The sequence below is a fragment of the Suncus etruscus genome, chromosome 1 (assembly GCF_024139225.1).
Source record: "Suncus etruscus isolate mSunEtr1 chromosome 1, mSunEtr1.pri.cur, whole genome shotgun sequence".
NCBI lineage: Eukaryota > Metazoa > Chordata > Mammalia > Eulipotyphla > Soricidae > Suncus > Suncus etruscus.
Window position 1 is genome coordinate 87,823,195 of NC_064848.1, and position 19,574 is coordinate 87,842,768.

Sequence of the window (19,574 nt, forward strand, 5' to 3'; positions counted from 1 at the left end):
ATTCTCTGATTTCATCCAAGCTGGAATAAAATACATGATTTCATTTTTTCTTATAGCTGAAATACACAATATTCCATTGTGTGTATGTCTGTATATATGTATATATAACTAATTCATGGAAAAACAACAGTTCAGAAAATGTGCAGACTCAGAATGAATTATAAAAGTAAAACTGAATGGGATATTTCATGGCAAAAAAAAAACACCACAAACTGGGATGGGGGGAGGACATATTTGGTGATGGGTATTCCCCTGATTCAATGTTAATATGTACCTAAAATACTACTGTAAAAGATATGTAAGCCATTATGATAAAAAATTGTGTTGTAATCAGAAATGTTCTTTGACTTACATGTATTATTATATTATATTAATTATATGTTATGTTATGTTACTATATTATGTTATGCTAGTTCACCTCAATATGTTAATCAATTTTATCTCTTGAATTAATTCTTACAATAAAAAAAAACTCCACAAATATACCAAACTCCAAAAAAATGACATAAAATTTCAGGACAATTATGTCAATGGAGTAAATGCACCAATTAAAAGACACGATGTGACAAATTGAATCAGAGCACCGAATTCAACATAGTTATTCTGCAAGAAACACACTTACTAGTCAAAGCAAACACAGATTCAAAGTTAAAGGTTGAATGATAATACTTCACTCAAACGACTCCATTCAAAAGGCTGGAGTGGCCATACTAATATCAGATGACATAGACATCAGGCTTTAAAGGTTATAAGCGATAGAGATGATAATTCTTAAGAGATATGTGCATCAGGAAAATAAATCACATTCCTCAAGATATATGCACCCACTTAAAACTTAAAACACACTTAAAACAACTCCTAATAGATTTTTTAAAAGTGATCAATATTGGGGCTGGAGCGGTGGCACAGAGTAGGTAAGGCATCTGCCTTGACGGCGCTAGTCTTGGACGGACTGCGATTCGATCCCCCAGTGTCCCATATAGTCCCCCAAGCCAGGAGTGATTTCTGAGCGCATAGCCAGAAATAACCCCTGAGCATCACCAGTTATGCCCCCCCAAAAAAACTAAAACAAACAAAAAAAGTCATCAATATTAACAGAATAGTAGTTGGAGATATCAACAATTCTCTTGATAGATCAACCAGGCTAAAAATACACCAATATAAAGGATTTGAAGGAGGCAATGGAAAAGAGAATATTTTCTTTCTTTTTTTTTAATATTTTATTTAAACACCTTGATTACAAACATGATTGTGGTTGGCTTTCTGTCATGTAAGGAACACCCCCCTCCACCAGTGCAGCATTCCCATCACCAATGTCTCAATTCTCCCTCCTCCCCAACCCACCCCTGCCTGTACTCTACACAGGCTTTCTATTTTCCTCATACATTCTCATTGTTAGGATAGTTCTCAATGTACTTATTTTTCTAACTAAACTCATCACTCTTTGTGGTGAGCTTTATGAGGTAAGCTGGAACTTCCAGCCCTCCTCTCTGAAAAAGAGAATCTTAGTAGACATATATGGGCTATTCATCCTCCGAAAAGCAAGTGTATGTTCTTTTCCAATACACATGAAACATTATCCAAGACAGATCACTTCCACAGTCACAAAACATAGCTCCATAAAATCATGGCTATAGAAACTGTATGAACTATATTCTCAGAATACAACTCGCTAAAAATAAAAATGAACAGTAGATATAATTTTAACACCTGAAAATGAAACTTTCTCACTACTGAACAGTGTCATAGAGGAAATTAAAAAAGAAAATAAAAAATTCTGTGAAAACAAAAGATAATGAGAATACTAATTATCAAAATTGTGAGATACAGCAAAAGTTGTATTAGGAGGAAAATTTATAGCTTTGCAAGGATTCGGTAGGAAAGAAGAAAGGGCTTACAAAAATAACTAAATGTCACAAATCAGAATTGAAAAATGACCAACAAAATGAGCTAAAAGCTGGTAGGAGAAAGAAAATAATAAAAATTAGAGCAGAAATTAATGAACTAGAAACCCAAAAAGCAATCCAAAATATCAATTAAAGCAAAAGTTGGTTCTTTGAAAATATAAATAAGATCAATAAACCATTAGAAAGACTCACAGATAGAGAGGACCCTAATACACCAAATGACAAATGAAGCAGGGATGTCACAACAGTCACTACAAAAATTTAAAGGATAAATCAAATTCAAAGGATAAGCTGAAAATCTTTAGGCCACAAAACAAGAAAACCTAAAAGAAATGAATGAATTACTGAACTCCTAGAACCCCCCCCCCACAGATTTGAACCAAGATTATGTGGAATACCTGAACACACTTATCATCATCAAGGAATTGAAGTGGTTATCAAAAAGATTCCCAAAAGAAAGCCAAGACCCCAATGTATTCATTAGCAAATTCTTCCAAGACATAGCAGAACTCATCTATTACTCATCTTTCTTTCACAACATATATCATAACACTTAAAACACAGTAGTGAATCCAAAAAGCCTTCTAAATAATTATTTTTCAGCACAATTATATTTCAGCTGAAATTATATTTCAGCATTAAGATTGGGAGCAAATACATATTTAAATTTGCAATTTTATCACTTAAATTTTAATTATGGCAATTTTTAAATGCCTTTTAGATCTTTTCATTAATTTATAAACTGTTCTAACATAAAAACAAAAACAATTGTTTGTACAACAAAAAGGAAGATAAATTTCTAAGTATTCCCGAGTATGTTTCTGCTTAAAATATTTAGAACCACAGCCATATATAATTTTAATTTCAACATTTGACATTAATTTTTTTATAAAAATGACATATTTTGTTCTTTCAAGTTACCTCAATGACTGTTGGTTTTCCGACATTTTCAGCTGTTGGAGATCCATATAAGACTCCATCACTATAAGGTGTCCTTTGGATATAGCGAAGCCATCCAGGTCGATCAGGATAGCCCATTAAATTTGTATTGAATGTTATGGGATCATTACTAATCTCACCTAGACATAAAATACAGAATTTGGATTGTAAGTTATTTTCAAACAAAAAATTTTAGACATTCCAATCAAAATACTGCTGGCTAAATTTTTTTCTTTCATTTATAGCAAATTACTCTCTTCTAAATAGCCAACTGGTCATTTAAATTCAGTTTGTTTAGAAATTTGATATAACAAATAAAATAGACTCTTAAAAATTAAATTTTTGTCATAGAGTGGTATTAAAGCTCTGACAATGAGACAAATATCTTTAGAAAAATTCATAATATAATTCTCTTAAGAGGTCTTTTCATAAAATTTTGGATGCTATTAAACTAATCTTAGGTATATTTAAAATTATAATAAAACATTATGTAATTTTAAAGGCATAGCAGGATAATTTTAAATAATGTTACAATTAAAATAATAGTAGCAGTTATTAATAATATTAATAGCACCATTATCAGGTTCCTATTCCTGTGTTATATATTCTGCAATCACTATTTCATCTAATTTTTAAACATACTATAAAAGCAGAGCTATTATTAGACCAAATTCTATTGATTGACTATGTAGTTTTCTATATTAAGTAATTTTATATTAATTTTCTATATTAAGTAATTATTAAAACTTATATTAAGTAGTAAAACTAGAATGTAATCCTGGTTGACTCCAGAAACTATGTTCTTTCTTCTCAAATGTTGGAGCTCCTGTTCAAACAGAAACAGTTTGTAAAAAAAAAATGCATCATAGAGCAAAAGAAAACACTTTAAAACAACTGATGAAAATATCATTTTTGTTTTGTTTTTGGGTCACATCCGTCGGCGCTCAGGGGTAACTCCTGGCAGGCACGGGGGACCATATGGGATGCTGGGAATCGAATCGGAGTCCATCCGGGACTGGCTGCATGCAAGGTAAACATCCTACTACTATGCTATCGCTCTGGTCCCCAAAATATCAATTTTTTTTCAAAATATCAATTTTTAAATGCTATTGAAAACAAAATTTTAATGTGTTATGAGAGATTTCAGGTATGCTACCAATAATATCTTATAAAAGTGTTTATATTAACCATAATAAATTTCAGAAATTTGACAATTCAATATAATATATTTAAACCAACAGTATGAGTTCACAATAGAATTATTTTTGAAAAACAAGTTAATCTTGATTAAAAAGGAATATAAAGTTATCTCATATTGCAAATACTTTTTCTTTTTTTCAGTTTTTGGGCCACACTCAAGAGAGGCACTCAGGAGTTAACTCTTGGCTCTGCACTCAGAAATTACTCTTGACAGTCTCAGTGGACCATACGGGATACCAGGGACTAAACTCAGGTCAGCAGCATGCAAGGCAAATGCCCTACCCACTGTAATAATGCTTCGATCCTATAAATACTTTTGGGGAGGGGACATATTTATTGCCATATTCCATTCTCTTGTACTAGTTTTCCACCAATAAAAATTTAGATTAATATAAAACTCACATTTGGACAGTTAAAATAATTTCTACCTACAGGTAAATAATTCGTTAGGACCCCAAGCCTAGGAAATCAGAAATATGTTTGATGCAAAATTTAAAAGTAAATTTTCCTTCTGTAATTAAATTACTAAAATGAGAAATGTCCTATAACAATAAAATCATCACATATATCATTACAAAGGATAGCAATAACATTGTATTATACCACATAATAAAAGTCATTGAAAAAATTTAATAAATCCTTTTTCTGATCAAGAACATACCAGGTTTTGGGTAAGGAGGAAATTCCCCCTTAAAATACTCTCTTTCCAAAACATGAACAAACAGGACACCTGCAGATGGGTATACGTTTCGATCAGAGTGCACCTTTGATAATATAGTGTATACTGAAAGCACAAAGAAAAAATAGGTCAAACAAAACATAAGGTAAGCTCTTGATAGTTCAACTTACTATAAAGGATACTTCATTATTTAGAAATTTCTAGAAAAACTGAACAACATGCAAGATACTATTAATAACTTTGGTTATGAGGGAAGTGATTTTATAACAAAACATGCAACATCTTTCAACTTACTGTTTTAAGATTTTTTCCAGTCCAATTTTGAATACATACTATAAGCAAAATTTAATATATTCACTATTTTAATTGGTACTAATATGGCCAACCATAAAATACTTTATAACTTTTTAAGGAAAATGATGAGAATGATCAGCTACAGAAATGTCAGTTTTCATTTTTCCTTCTTTCAAAGTATATATAGTAATTTTCAAAAGGTAAGAATTTCCTTGTCAGTCAAAGCATGTGACTGCATAATAAAGTCCATTTGTAATATAATTTTCTAATAAATTTATTAAATGCATTATATATTTTATTAATATCACTATTCTATACCTACTAAAATTATTTATTGCATTTTCATTTCTTATGTGGCAGTAGTTCATACAATATAGCTAATCTAATACAGCCTTAAATAAGTAGTACAATTACATAATATAGTACAAATCATTCAAATGAAAGGAGTAGATTTCATCATTTGTAGGTTACTTAAGATATATGTTGTGAATACATTAAAATGGCTAATTGGTTTGACAGGTTTCCACCTATTGTTTTTCTTCTGATAATATCATTCCTACCAATATATTACTGCCATTAACCTAGTCAACTCTACAAACTTTTTTGGATTTAAATTTTCCTGATTTACTAATGGCTACAGATTTTAAATAAGCCTTATCAGGTCAGTTCTTTCTCTTAGTCACTGATAGATTTTAAAATTCAGCAATTAACCTTTAGAATCCCAAGACTGCTCATTTCAGGCCACAAATGACTAAAAATCTCTGGGTGGCAAGACAACTGACATAATTTTTTCAGCATAAAATTAGTAGTACCCACAAAATGTTTCTTGATTTGTAAAAATTTATCCCTACTCTTCTGTGGATGGCTGCCAAAAGCAGAGAACTGAACTAAAATATTTGGTTTGTAGCTTGATATATCCATATCTTTACTACTAGAAAAACAACTTCAAAGGTTAATTGCAGGTTATATCTAAACTAGATTGTAGTCTCCCTTGTTTTATACTGATTTATTTTGTGCTAGTATTCTTAAGTTTTCCCGAGATATTAAAGACACCCAAATAAATATAAGGAACATACTCACCTATGGAAATTATAGAAATATTTCATTAAAAATAAGAATGAATGAATTACAGAAAAACAGTGTAAAAGACTATCTCCACCAGTTGTATTTTACAGCACCCTTGTATGCAAGGTGCTATGGGGAAAATGAAGGTAAAAGAGGCACAGACCCTGCCCTCCATAAATTTAGCACCTAATAGGATATAATCTCAAATAGTTACATTACCCTAGCAATACCTGTACAGAAATAGAAAGCAAAAAAAAAATGGGAAAATTAATCTGAAAAAGATTCATGTAAAAAACAGAACTCTGTATGATTCTTAAAATATTAGCAGGATTCTGACTTTGACATTGGTGATGGGAATGTTGCACTGGTGATGGGTGGTGTTCTTTACATGACTGAAACCCAAACACAATCATGTATGTAATTAAGGTGTTTAAATAAATTTAAAAAAAAAATCTCTTATCTTTAAAAAAAAAAGAAAGAATTTTTTTTTTGCATTTCAGTGATAAAAAATGATGTAATATACAATCCTGTGGTACTAGAATCTTTTCACGGAAGAGAACTAAGTAACTATAATAGATATAGTGTCTTATTTCAGATAGGAGGGAGAAAAACTGGAAAGAAAATAATGTCAACTTATAGAGTTTAGATTTCCTACTGAAAACTTATTTAATTCTACATGGAAAGGTGTATGTAATTCCAGACCAATCAAAACTCTACATTCAAAGCACAATAGTATAAAATAATCTAAAGGAACCTTTTCTAAGTTAATGTAACTCATACTTGCAGACATTAAAACACCTTAAAGTCTGACAATGAATTTTATTTATGTTTATTATTTTCTCAGTAAGGAGCATCTGGCATATTGGAATAATTTTATCAGTGCCTACTGTATGAATGAACGCATTCTCGTAGAATGTAGTGGAGAGGTAAACACAGATCTTAGTCTTGAAAACTAAATACATATGCTAAATTCAAATTTCAAATTTTCAATTGAAATTAATTCTAGTGTACACAGCAGCATAATTTTTACTACCACGTGGCAGTAAAAACTGCATCATAAATAAAAAAGAAAGTTTGTTTAAAATAAATACCATTAAATTTGTTTTTTTTTTTTCCTATATAACCTCAGTACAACCCCAGTTAGGGCCAGAAGTAAAACTGCAAAAGGGTATCTGCCACTCTGCATCATATCATATTGAGGACTGTGTAAAACATTTCTGTTTTGGTTTTCATAAAAAATCTATAATCTACAGAACTAAACCACAATGATCCATAGCCCTCCTGTACTTTAAGATGACATGCACATTTATTTATTCATGTATACTCAATTGCCTTTCTGCAATCTACTGAACTGCATACTTGCTGGTCAGTTACCTTGGCAACTACACAGTAAAGCCTGCTTCATTTTAAATATAGTATGCCATGCACTTTGGGAAAAAACATGATACAGATGTAGCACACGTTCATCATCCAGAAATGGAAAATAACTAAACCATGATGTTTTGTTTGTAAAATAATATTTCCTTTCTCTAGAACCAGTTTAAGTTATGGGCAACCACACATTTCAGATAAATGCATGCCATACCTTTATCACTGTTACTTGCAAAACAAATAAATTATCAACGAAGGCTGTGTAGCCAGTATTTATGCCTTCTTACTTTCCAGAACAAATGACACAGAACTCAAAATTATAAGCTCTATTTATAAATAATGCTGATAATATCAGAATCAGTACCTACAAAGAATGTACTAATATTTAATACAAGTTGCATTCACATATGTATGTCTTGGCAGAACTCACAAACAATAAGTTATTTTTCTTAAGAGCAAGTCTGGAAAATCGAATCTAGACACTCCAAGAATACAAAATGCTCAAATTTAATGATCTGAAACATACATGTGTGTACAGTGCTATACTAAGCAAGCTGAGTGCACAGAGCCTATATCTTTCTTTACATGGCATGACTTTACAATATCTATACTACAAATCCATTACAAACACATGACAAGTGAAAGTGAAAAGCAGTATAATGCTAAATCACTTTAAATCCACCATCATTAGTGGTAGAAATCATTAAACCAAAATTTCTACTCACAGGTTATCAAGAACATCATGTTCAAATAGTAAATGTAGCGACATTTGCAAAAATTTGTAAGTTTGTGGGTTAAAGGGCATTTTTTAATAAGAAGTTACATATGTGAACTGGGTAAGGCAAACAGGTATGGTGAAAGTGAGTAATTATGTCATTCTATTTAAAACTAGCTTTAATGTTTTTTCACCACATCACCAAAAAAATTTAAAAAAAAAAACTGTGTTCCATATGTTAAAAAAAGTACGGAAATGACAAATCATTTTATTAGTATATATTGTGACAGCAAAGAGCTAAGTAACAGACAGTGATGACTATCTTATTTTGGTGACTATCTTACTTTAAGTAATTTAGGCCTCATGTTAGCTAAATAGTGTCCTGTCTCCTTTTATTAACAGTCCATCTGAAATTTTCTCCCAATGAAAGCTACATCGTGATGAAACTAAGAAGCCGTGCATCTGTGTGCTTATTTACAATTACTTCAAACAAAAGCAAATTGGGATCTATTTAGTAAACATTAAATTTTGAAGAATTGTGATGGTGTAATACTAATGAAAACATAGTATATTAAAATTACAATTATAACAATGATTATTTTTAATGGCTTGTACCCATGCAAAGGCACATACATAGTCTTTTCTCTACAAAAAGTCCTAAGAACATTTATTAGTTCTTTTTGAATAGCGCCAAGAACAAACACTTGGCTATAGGGATGCACACTAACTGCTAAGTATGAGAGCCTGCACGTTCAGGCCAGATTAAATCTAATAGCCTCTCTCCATAAAATCTGTTAGGAGAAAGCATAGACTACTGTCAGTATTTATACCTACATGATCTTTATTGAGAAACCATATATATTATATATACGTGATATATTAAGCATATAAAATCATATATATGATTTTATAGATGCTTTAACCACTTCTAAAAGCTCATTTATATCACCATTTTCCACATTTTAAGAGTTAGTAAAATTTATAGTAAGTAGATTTATAGATTTATTATAGATTTATAGTAAAATTTCAGCCTTCTAGGATACTCGAGGAAAGAAATATCCCAGAATTAAAGTGGAATTTTAAAATACTCTAGTCTGTTCTTTTTCTTGATGGCGTAAGATCATCATCTGTACAATAATGATTACATTCTGCTTTATTATACAATGAAGTCCTTATGAACTGGTTGTCTTATCATTTACTAATCAGACTGGTGTTGACAGGTTCTAGTCTGCCAAAGCTTTTTAAGGTTGTATTTTATAGATTTCCTGTTTTCTCATCTGCAGACAAACTGTCAGCTGCCATTTCCCATTGTTATCAGTATGTTTCCCATAGCAACCTCTCTATCCCTTCTAATTTGTTGTTATTTGCTCAGACTATAGACTACCAAATGAGTGAGATTACATATTATAGTAAGTACAAATTTGTACTGTCTTAACACAGGCGGGAATCTGCTAGACATGAAAATCAGAAGCTGCATTCAGAAATCAGAAGTAGCATCCAAAGGTTGCTTGGTGTTATATTTCCTGGTTTTCAGTAAACAATGTGCTACTGAGAGCAGATTTTTACTATCTAGATTTTTACTAGGATAAAACCATTAGTTGAAGAAATGGCTGTGTAAATTGCATGTACTAAATGCATTTGGGAATAAATAAGTCTATCATAGAAAATCATAATTCAACTTACTAAGCCAACATGATTAGGTCAAATAAAAAAGAGTGCATTTAATTTTTTGTATCAAATAAGTTATATATTTGGTCTGTTGCAAATATAGTTCATAATTAAAATAAAGATATTTATTAAGTCATCCATGACCCTTAGCAATAACTGTCCTATACAGCAGATTACTAAGAAATAAAAATATATTTCAAAAAGCATTTCAATTATGCTTATTTGATTTTCATGTTCAAAATATTTTAAGATATAAACTATTCAGTAGGAAACAGAAGAAGGGTACTCTTAACTGAACACAAAATATTTAAATAAGAGAGAGCATACTTCTCAACTGTATTACTATCTTAATAGGATTATCTGGGAGAAACTAAATAAGGATGATGAAGAAAATAATTAAATATACTTAAAATACATTTAAAAATACAAGATAGTCACATCTTGCATAGCTTATAACATGAAATTTTGTATAAATAACTAAACATATCGATTGCTCAAAGTCCTATCCACAGTAAAGATAGAATTCTCTGCTAAAGCTAATAGCTGGAATTAAACATTTTTTAGTTTTTAAACCACACTCAGTGGTGCTCAAGGCTCTCCTGGCTCTAGAGTCTGGTATCACTCCTGGCAGGCGCGGGGATCACCTGGGGTGCTGGGAATTGAACTCAGAAAGCTCCCTACCCACCATAATATCACTTCAGAGTCTGGAATATTTTTTTAAATAAGGTTACATCAAAAACACAATTGTTAGACTTACTTTATTATTTTATTACCCCTCTCCAAATAGAAGTCATTTATTTTACTATATTTTCAATCGTGTTAATTAAAAATTATAAGCACTGACAAAAATACAACTTCCTGTCTTATATTTACAGCCTTAAAAGATTATTGTGAGATTCAGAGATCCAGAAAACACAGTACTCAAAGAAGCTATAAGCAATTAATCAGAATTAATGTCAAGATATAAACCTATTTGTTATCTTTTCATCAAGAAATAACAAAGTTTTTGAAGCCTACATATTTATGGTCCTATCCCTTATTTTTAACACACTTATTTTATCAAATTGATATTTATTAACCCTGGTAATTGCTACCTAAAATATTTGGAAATACATTAATGTTAAGCCCAAAATTTAAAAAAAATATTAACTTTCTCACTAAGATCTGCCTTTTATAAATTCAACTTTACAAAGCCTGGCTTCTAACCCAAAGCATTTCTCAGCCATCTGTCCTTCAACCTTTGTGTGTATTCAAAAATCAAAGCCCTTCCAAGTCATTCATTTATAGTGGTGGCTAGCTACTTTTTTTTTTCCAGTCACAGGGAACTCCTATGTAGGTAATAAAATCCATCACAGGGAAGGGATTATATTGCCTAATTATTTTCTAATTTTATTTTAAAATAAATGGTTCACTTTTCTAAAAAAAAAAGAAAAAAAAAAGCAGAAGGGTTTCATTGTAGGATATCAAACCCACCACCAACCAAAAACAGAAAGCATTAACTGAAACCCCTTTGCCAAAGCCATTTTCCTAGACTTGATTTAAATACTTTGATTTTCCATATAATGATCACATTTTTTTCCTTTAAATATCAGTTGCAAAGTGGTTACAAACCATTGTTAATTGGTGATCAATAAACTTTGTCTCACAGAACACTGCATTTGAAAAGGCCTTTAGATATCATCCCATTTGGGCATGCAAAATACCCACCAAGAGACAAATCAAAGTATTACTTCCTGTTTGGATGTGCCTTCAGCATTCTAATTAACTTATAATTCTTGACAGATAGTAGGTATTGGCATGCATTTGTTCTTCTGGAAAATTCATTTCTCACTTTATAAATGATAAAACTGAATCCAATAAGATTTAGTGAAAAGTTTAAGACCCAATTGATTTATAAAGGTAATAGCCAAGACTTGAACCCCAGTCAGCAGTTATTTATGTATTTGAAATCATTTGTTATTTATACATATTATTATAAGCCATCACAGTAAGCCAATTAGACTGCATACACATAACTTTTTCAATTAACTCTCTTTTTTATGATTAAGCACAATTTGATTTACCTTACTAAATTTATTCTATTATTTCTTCAGGTTATCTTAATTATGTTGCACAATCGGAAGAAGCTGACAATCATAATTTCATGATTTTCATAATTCAAAAAAAAACCCTTAGGTATTTCTTTTAATATATTTGCTGATGCAGACCACCTGTAGCTCATACTTGATTGTGATTTAACACAAATTGTAGTGCTAATATGTTAAAAGAAAAAAGTATATCTTATAAACATTTTAGTCTTATAGCCACTGAAGACACTTCTCTGATTTTCCAGCTTTCAGGAAAAAAAGAAGAATGCCTATTTTCAGCCACAGGGGCATTTTCTGTTACTCTAACCAAGAAAGCAAGAATAATCTAGAAACTTATCTACTTTCAAGAAATGTATTACATTGTGGATCAAAAGTTGGGGAAGATCTCCTTTTAAGATGGCAGAAGAGATTTCTACCAAATAATTTTAAAATATACATTAATATCTTTTTCATGAGTATCCACTAAAAGTTAACATGTAAGTTTAAAATAATTAGAAAATTAGGACAAGATTATTTTGAGTCTCTCTTTGTTCCTCTCTAGAAGCTTACAATAAACCTATAGGTAGAGAGAGAGCTTCCCCTTAACTTTGTGAGAAGTAATGCCTAGAATTGAGCCACACACACACACACACACACACACACACACACACACACACACACACACACACAAAGCTAAACTAAAGGTAACCTATTTTAAAAGGTAAGTTGCCCTAAGAGAAGACTCAGCAAAGGTTAAGTATATAAATAAGTATTGTGAAGACATTTTATTTTTAATTTCATGGGTAAATTTTAAGTTCTATTTCATCTTGAAAAGAAAATTGATCTTGAGTGTTCTTTTATGAGTTCTTAATCCCCAATGTGTATAAAGGTAAGAAAAGCAAAAAGGACAAAAAATATATTGATCCAATATAACCCAAATTCCTGTAAATTTGTTTTACCAAGGAGGCATCATCCTGCTGCTAAAGAATTAGAAACAATTTCAATTTTAAATTTTCTTAATACAATTTTAAAATAAAACTTATACAGAAAAATACCTGCTAAACTTATGTCTACGAGTGCTCTTAGTAGGGTAAAAAAAGTACAGGAGGTATTTCATGCAAAACACCCTAATTCAATTCCCATTAACATATACAGTCTCCTGAGCACTGCAAGGAGTGATCCCCAAGCACAGATCTAGGAGTTATCCCTGTGCACCACCAGGTGTGACACGAAAACAAAACAAAACAAAACAAAAAAATCAAGCAAATGAAAAAGAAATACTCTTGGAGTCTTTTGTGCTCTCTTGAAATTATCATGAGAGGACTGGAATTGATGATTAAGAATGAAAAAAATATCAGACTTTTTCCTGGAAAACTTTAGAGTATAAACAGATGCTAGTTTATAATCATGCACATCTGAAATTTATATATATTTTCTAAGGTTAACATTACTTCAAAGAACATTTAAAAACTAAAAATGATCGTCACATAAGCTACTAGGAACAATTAGCCATATAAACAATTTATCTTGCTACCTATTTATTTTGGTTATACAGAACTATAATGATAAATTTAAAGTGGTTTAAAGAAAACCAGGAAGTGAAAATTTCAAAGGATGAAAATCAAGAGAAATTGATGAAGTAAGAGAATGTGATAATGTTAGCTAGTTAAACTCGGGAGATTTTAGGTATATCATTTCTATTTCAAGTTATTTTTCAGGTTTCAAGTAGAAAATCAGTTTGAAGTTCAATTGAAGCATAAAATTTAAAGAAAGAATATACAAATATTTCTTAAGGAGTGCAGAAAATATGAATTGTAGATCACTGTAAGTAACTGAACTGGTTTAAACCTGGCTAAAGGGTATCTTTTTGAGAAGTCAAATAGGAATAGGAGGTACATGCCTAAGAGAAGATAGTTCTAGAAATTAATTTTAAAGAAAAGAAATTCGAAAAGGGGAAGAGGATTATAATGTAAGAGTCTCAGACTAAGAATCTTTAGGGATCTTGTTCAGAGTTTCAGGAATCAGGGCAATAGATTTGGAGATAACAGAACAATTAGGGCATAGAACACAGTTCAATCCCTGGCACGACAGGATTTCCTGAACATTGAAAGTCCTGAACAGCACCTGATTCTCAGGTTGTACTACTGAACTACTGGACAGATTGGTCAATTATTGCGGAGTGGCCTTTGCAAGCACTGTGAAGATTAGAAAACAGGGAGAATTGGTGTATTAAAGAGGGTGAAACTCAATTTGATACGGAACCAGAAAGATGTCAGCAGTCAGGGGAAAGAAATTCTCTGAAGGGAACAAGAGTGAATCCCTTGAGATTCCTAAGGAAGTTATAAAAATTACTGCAATAAAACTCTATTTTTTTCTTATCTTTAGTAATGAAAAATCACTTTAAAAATCAAAGGTGTTAATGAGTTTATCACAAAAATAGCAGAATAGAACATATATAGGGAGTCTGTATTACTGTGAAATAAATTTGGATGTAGAAGTTTATACCTGAAGGATAATTTGGTAGTAACTGAATAAAGGTTAGTGACTTTTGTCAGGAATATACTAAGTAAATGAGACATCACTCCTTAAAATTAATCTGGAATATATTATCTGTCAATAATTTATTTTATCATATAAATTATTCTTTAAAGATACTTCTCAATTATTATTTTTATAGACAATATAACTTGCTCAAAGTTATGGAAAATTTATTACTCTTCTGTTAATGTTTATGAACAAATATAACCAATTTTGTCTTGTGTTTCTAAGAGCAGAGACATAGAAAGTAGATTGGTGATCTGTAAAGATAAAAATAATTGAGAAATATCAAAGGAAAGTTCATGCTAATAGTTGGTGTTTTAAAACAACAAACCTCTGACTACTAAGTCTTTTTCTCCCAGATGAAATGCATTATTTCAAAGGTTCCGTCATGCTGCTAATGGGTATATTTAGAGAAAGAGAATAAAAATTTAGAGAAAACAATTAATCATTCAAGGGTCATCATTCCAGTAAAGCACAGTGTCTACTAATTATTTAGTAGTAAAACATGCCTATTTTTTTATAGAAAAAAGTTATTTTTAAAAGCATCCTCAATTAGCAGAACTATTTCATGATCATTTTCTAAGGTTACATATATTGATTTAAAATTATTTATGTGAAATGTACTACTTAATGCTTTTCAATATTACAAATACATATAATAACCACACAGGCACAATTTTTATAAGTAACAAGCTAGTGTCTAAGTAAGGGGCAACAACAAAAAGTTAAAAACAGGGAGCATGTTTAGTTGATAGCAGAAAAGCTACAACAAAGAGAAAAACTTGGGGAATAACAAATTAAAAACAGAAAGTATATAAGGTATTTTAGAAGATTAGGAAAACAAAATTTATCATTTTTTCCAAATTGTTAAAAAAAAGTCCATTTTATGACTAAAAAAGCAAAAGGAATTATTGGAAGCAGACATTTGACTCTCCAAAAGAGATTTAGCTTTACAACCTAAACTCACCATCTTTCTTCCCAGCAGCCATTTTTCTGCTCATAATAAAATTGTTTGCCTGCTTGGTCTTCCAGTTAACTGTTCCATTTATGCCATCAGCACAGCTTAATAAAAAAGCTTTTCAGAATAAAAAAAATGCACAAAAATTAATGTCAAATTAAAATAACTCTCAGAGATCACCTAGTATTAACTGAAATCAGATTCCTTCCAGTACAGTTAGCTATTTAGTCTCATTCCATAAACATATCTTGCATGTAAATACAAGGAATATATAAAGCTTAAGGTAAACAGTACATAATTTCTGCTCCTTAAAGGAACTATAATCTAAAGAATCTGATAATTATGTAAGTTATGTACAGAACTATAGTTTATATCTATAATTACATAGACACATATCTAATATCTGCTATAACACTGAGGAATCAATTCTCCTGTCTAGAAATTATGTAATAAGTTTAAACTATTGCTTAAATTTCTAGCTGAGTTTTACAACATTAGTGGATAGCAATTACTAGAGATGGGGTAATGGGGTGAGAAATAAGGACAGTTATTTCTCAAGTATAGGACAACAGCCAGCCAATAAATCACTAATAAGAAGAACATATGTAGCCATTTACAAGTGATCATGGAGATAATAATGACAATACTATTCAAATTTCTAAATGTGGAAGAAAAAGAAAAACAAAGATAGCTTGAAACGAAATCAAAGACAGCTTGAAATGTTTATCCAACAGTAATGCATGAAGAAACACCCCCACTCCTGAATGAAAATGATCATTTAAATTTGGGATATATTAAATTTGGAAGTCTGTAGCTCTCAAGGCAAAACCATCAGAGGTGGGAATAGAGCTCAGTTTCATTAAGAGAATCTAATGGAACATCAGATGCAGATTTAAAATTTATATTCAGAGAATTATTATTGCCCCAGAACAATGTCTTTAAAATCTTATGCTCTCATGCAGTACCCACTAGGTCCTCATGTACAAAGTGAAATGAAAAAAAACATTAAATTTGCTTTTTTGAACTCATCTATCAAGTTGTAAATCTTCTTTCTTAAACCATACAAAATAGTATCATACATTATAAATCTTACTACTTACTCTCCTAATTTTTCATCCTAACTTTCAGACTTGATTCTGAGCACTATCTTTCTAATTACAGACTAGGTGGTCTTCATCTCCCTTTTCCTTCCACTAGCCAGCTCAAGTACATTATCTCAGAACAGGCCAAGAATCCCCTATGACAAACCCTGTAGTTTTATTCTGGACCTAAAATGTACCAAGAAAGAATGCACAAAAAGTATAAGGGACAGCAATGACAAAATAATGTATTAATGAAAACATTTCCATAACAAAAGCAAAGAGTGATTCAGCAAAGTGAAGGAGATGGGGACCTGGGCAAAAGTATGCCTGGAAGGGTGATTTCTTTGTACAAGGCTAGCCTGACCTCAATCCCTGGTACCCCATACACTTCCCAAGCCTAACCAGGTAGGGTTGGCTCTACCTGAGCTCTGTATGTGAGCACAGAGGTAGTAAGTAAGCCCTGAGCACCACAGGGTGTGGCCCTCAAAACAAACAAACAAAAAGGCAAAATGGGTACAAAAGTCAGAGGTTGCATTGAGCAATTGAGCCTGTATTGTCAATGTATCAATGAAGATGTCAAGAAAGAATGTATTTAACAGTCTCACATAGTTCAAAAAGGTCAAAGAATGAGAGCTTAGAAAAGATTGCTAGTCTTGAAAAATTAGGTTACAGATCAAACCTTGAAAGTAGAGTTCCAATAAAGTAGAAAGAGAAGTCAAACTGCAAAAGGGCATAATGCAAATGCAATAAGTGCAGTTAGTTTTTCCAGAATATTGGCCAGCACAAGGGAGCTCAGATACAATACAAGTGAAGGAAAGGAGCAAGATACAAAAGAGTGTTTGTTATGTTAGTGTAGGAACGTATTTTCCGCATAAACTGAGGTAAAGACATGAGAAAGAAAAAGACTACAAATAAGGGGCTGGAGAGAGAGCACAGCTGCGTTTGCCTTGCAAGCAGCCGATCCAGGACCTAAAGTGGTTGGTTCAAATCCCAGTGTCCTATATGGTCCCTGTGCCTGCCAGGAGCTATTTCTGAGCAGATTGCCAGGGGTAACCCCTGAGCACTGCTGGGTGTGGCTCAAAAACAAACAAACAAACAAAAGACTACAAATAAACAACAGAAAAATAACTTAAGAGATATAATCCAAGGAAAATTAGACTGGGTAGGACCAAGTATTTATACAAGTAAAAAGTTCACGAATAAGAAAACAAGGACAAAGTGAAGGCAGAAAAATTAGTTGGAGTTTCAGGATATTTAATGCTGAAAGAATTCCTTGCTTTTGTAAATCCAGAGATAAAATGTGTATATGTTTCTCAGAATAAATTTAAATAAAATTCTGAACTTCAACTAAATTTTGAAAAATATCCAAATAGTCTTCTAAAATGTAAGAAGAATGCAATTCAGGGCTCAAATTATTAAAAGAGGGGCCGGAGAGACAGCATGGAGGTAAGGCATTTGCAGAAGGACAGTGGTTCGAATCCTAGCATCCCATATGGTCCCCGAGCCTGCCAAGAGCGATTTTTGAGCATAGAGCCAGGAGTAATGTGACCCCCAAAAAAAACAAACAAAAAATTAATAACAGTATTGAAAAGATAGCACATAAGATTAGGCTTTTGCCTTGCATGCAACCAATCCTAGTTTGACTCCCTGGAATCACATATGATCCAGAGGTCACTGCCAGCGATCGCACCTAAGAACAGACACAAGACTAACCCCTGAGCAACACTGAGTATGCCCCATACCATTTCCTAATAAACAAAATCACTGGGTATTCATTTCAATGATACCTGAGAATAGAAATAAAATGTCCTACTACTCTAGGCAAGAGACTAATTATTTGATATCTAACTTAAAATATGTAAAGTTACAACTGGGAAAATAGTTCATGTAATAGAGTACTTGCCTAGCATATATGAGACCCTGATTTTAATATTGTCTCTGAGTGCTCTATGATCTTAGCCACAAGCACCAACCCAAAAACTGTGCTGCTGGATCACCCAAGCACCTAACCCATCATATTGGGCACCTCCTAGTGGAACATCAGTCAAAGTAGCTCCTATAATATTTAAATGATTAAAAAAACTTAACTTATGTATTATAATATTATTTCTACTATAAAAAATCTTGTGAGTGATATGCCTATTAAGTACTTTAATGACTGTAATTATGTCCTTAAATATAGATGAAAAATAAAATAGTCCTTTCCTAAATAATTTAACCTAAAGCAGGATTAAAAAAATGTTAATGTTATTATTTGAGGCCTCTCAACACCTCATAGGGTTCCCTGGTATCTTTCAGGAGTAATCACTGAGTACTGAACCAGGAATAAGCTCTAAGCACCTCCCAAATAAACAAAAAAGAAAATAACTTACTTATTAAGTGTTCACCTGATAGCTGTGTTCCAACATGCTGAATATAGAACACCTAGGCAACTCTCTAAAAATATATATTCACACATACCCCCAAAAGCACATAACAAAACTATTTTAATACACATATTTATGATTCCACCATGGAGAAGCTATGTAAGTAAGTTATATTCACTAATCAGGGAATAAAATGTAGAGGACTCAAAGAAAAACTACAGAAACCAAGAGTGTTTTGCACATACTATATGATATATGAGGCCACTCCACAGAACTGAAAATCTTACCCTCACCCATCTCCAACTGCGCCACTGATGAGGCCAATTTACATGAACATGTAAGTCACTTTGATAATTATAATCCATTAAAAATGATAGCAAGGGAAAGAGTTGAAAACCTGGAGTTGTGTTTAGTATATGGGATGCCCAGGCATGGTCCCCAAAACTGCCATCAATGACCCTCAAGCAGAGAGCACATTACAATTCCCATTTATGTGACCCCCAAACCAAAAATCCACAAAAACTAAACAAAACAAAACAAAAATCAATGGACTGATGACTGTGCAGGAATGAACTTAAAGAAGAATATCCTGTAGATATCAGGCATTCAATGAATTGTTTCACTCTTCCAATTTTTGGGAGGAAAAACTCCATAGAGATTTACTGCAAAAAAAAGCATTGCTGGAGCAGTGCAAGCGGTAGGGCATCTGCCTTACAAGCACTA

At 31.8% G+C, this 19,574-nt stretch overlaps 1 protein-coding gene across 7 annotated transcripts in view; it reads right to left on the reverse strand.

The window, feature by feature from the left end:
* Window positions 1–19,574, reverse strand: part of SGCE (sarcoglycan epsilon) — a 102,048-nt gene that overhangs the window by 69,060 nt on the left and 13,414 nt on the right. For 3 of the 7 annotated variants that reach the window (XM_049784622.1, XM_049784623.1, XM_049784621.1), the window contains exons 2-4: window positions 15,413–15,520; window positions 4,708–4,830; window positions 2,829–2,986 (exon numbers count right to left, since the gene is read on the reverse strand). In XM_049784622.1, coding sequence (XP_049640579.1) covers window positions 2,829–2,986; window positions 4,708–4,830; window positions 15,413–15,520 — 389 coding nt within the window. The remainder of the gene's footprint in view (window positions 1–2,828; window positions 2,987–4,707; window positions 4,831–15,412; window positions 15,521–19,574) is intronic. The other 4 variants (XM_049784633.1, XM_049784629.1, XM_049784647.1 and 1 more) reach the window with 2 other exon arrangements.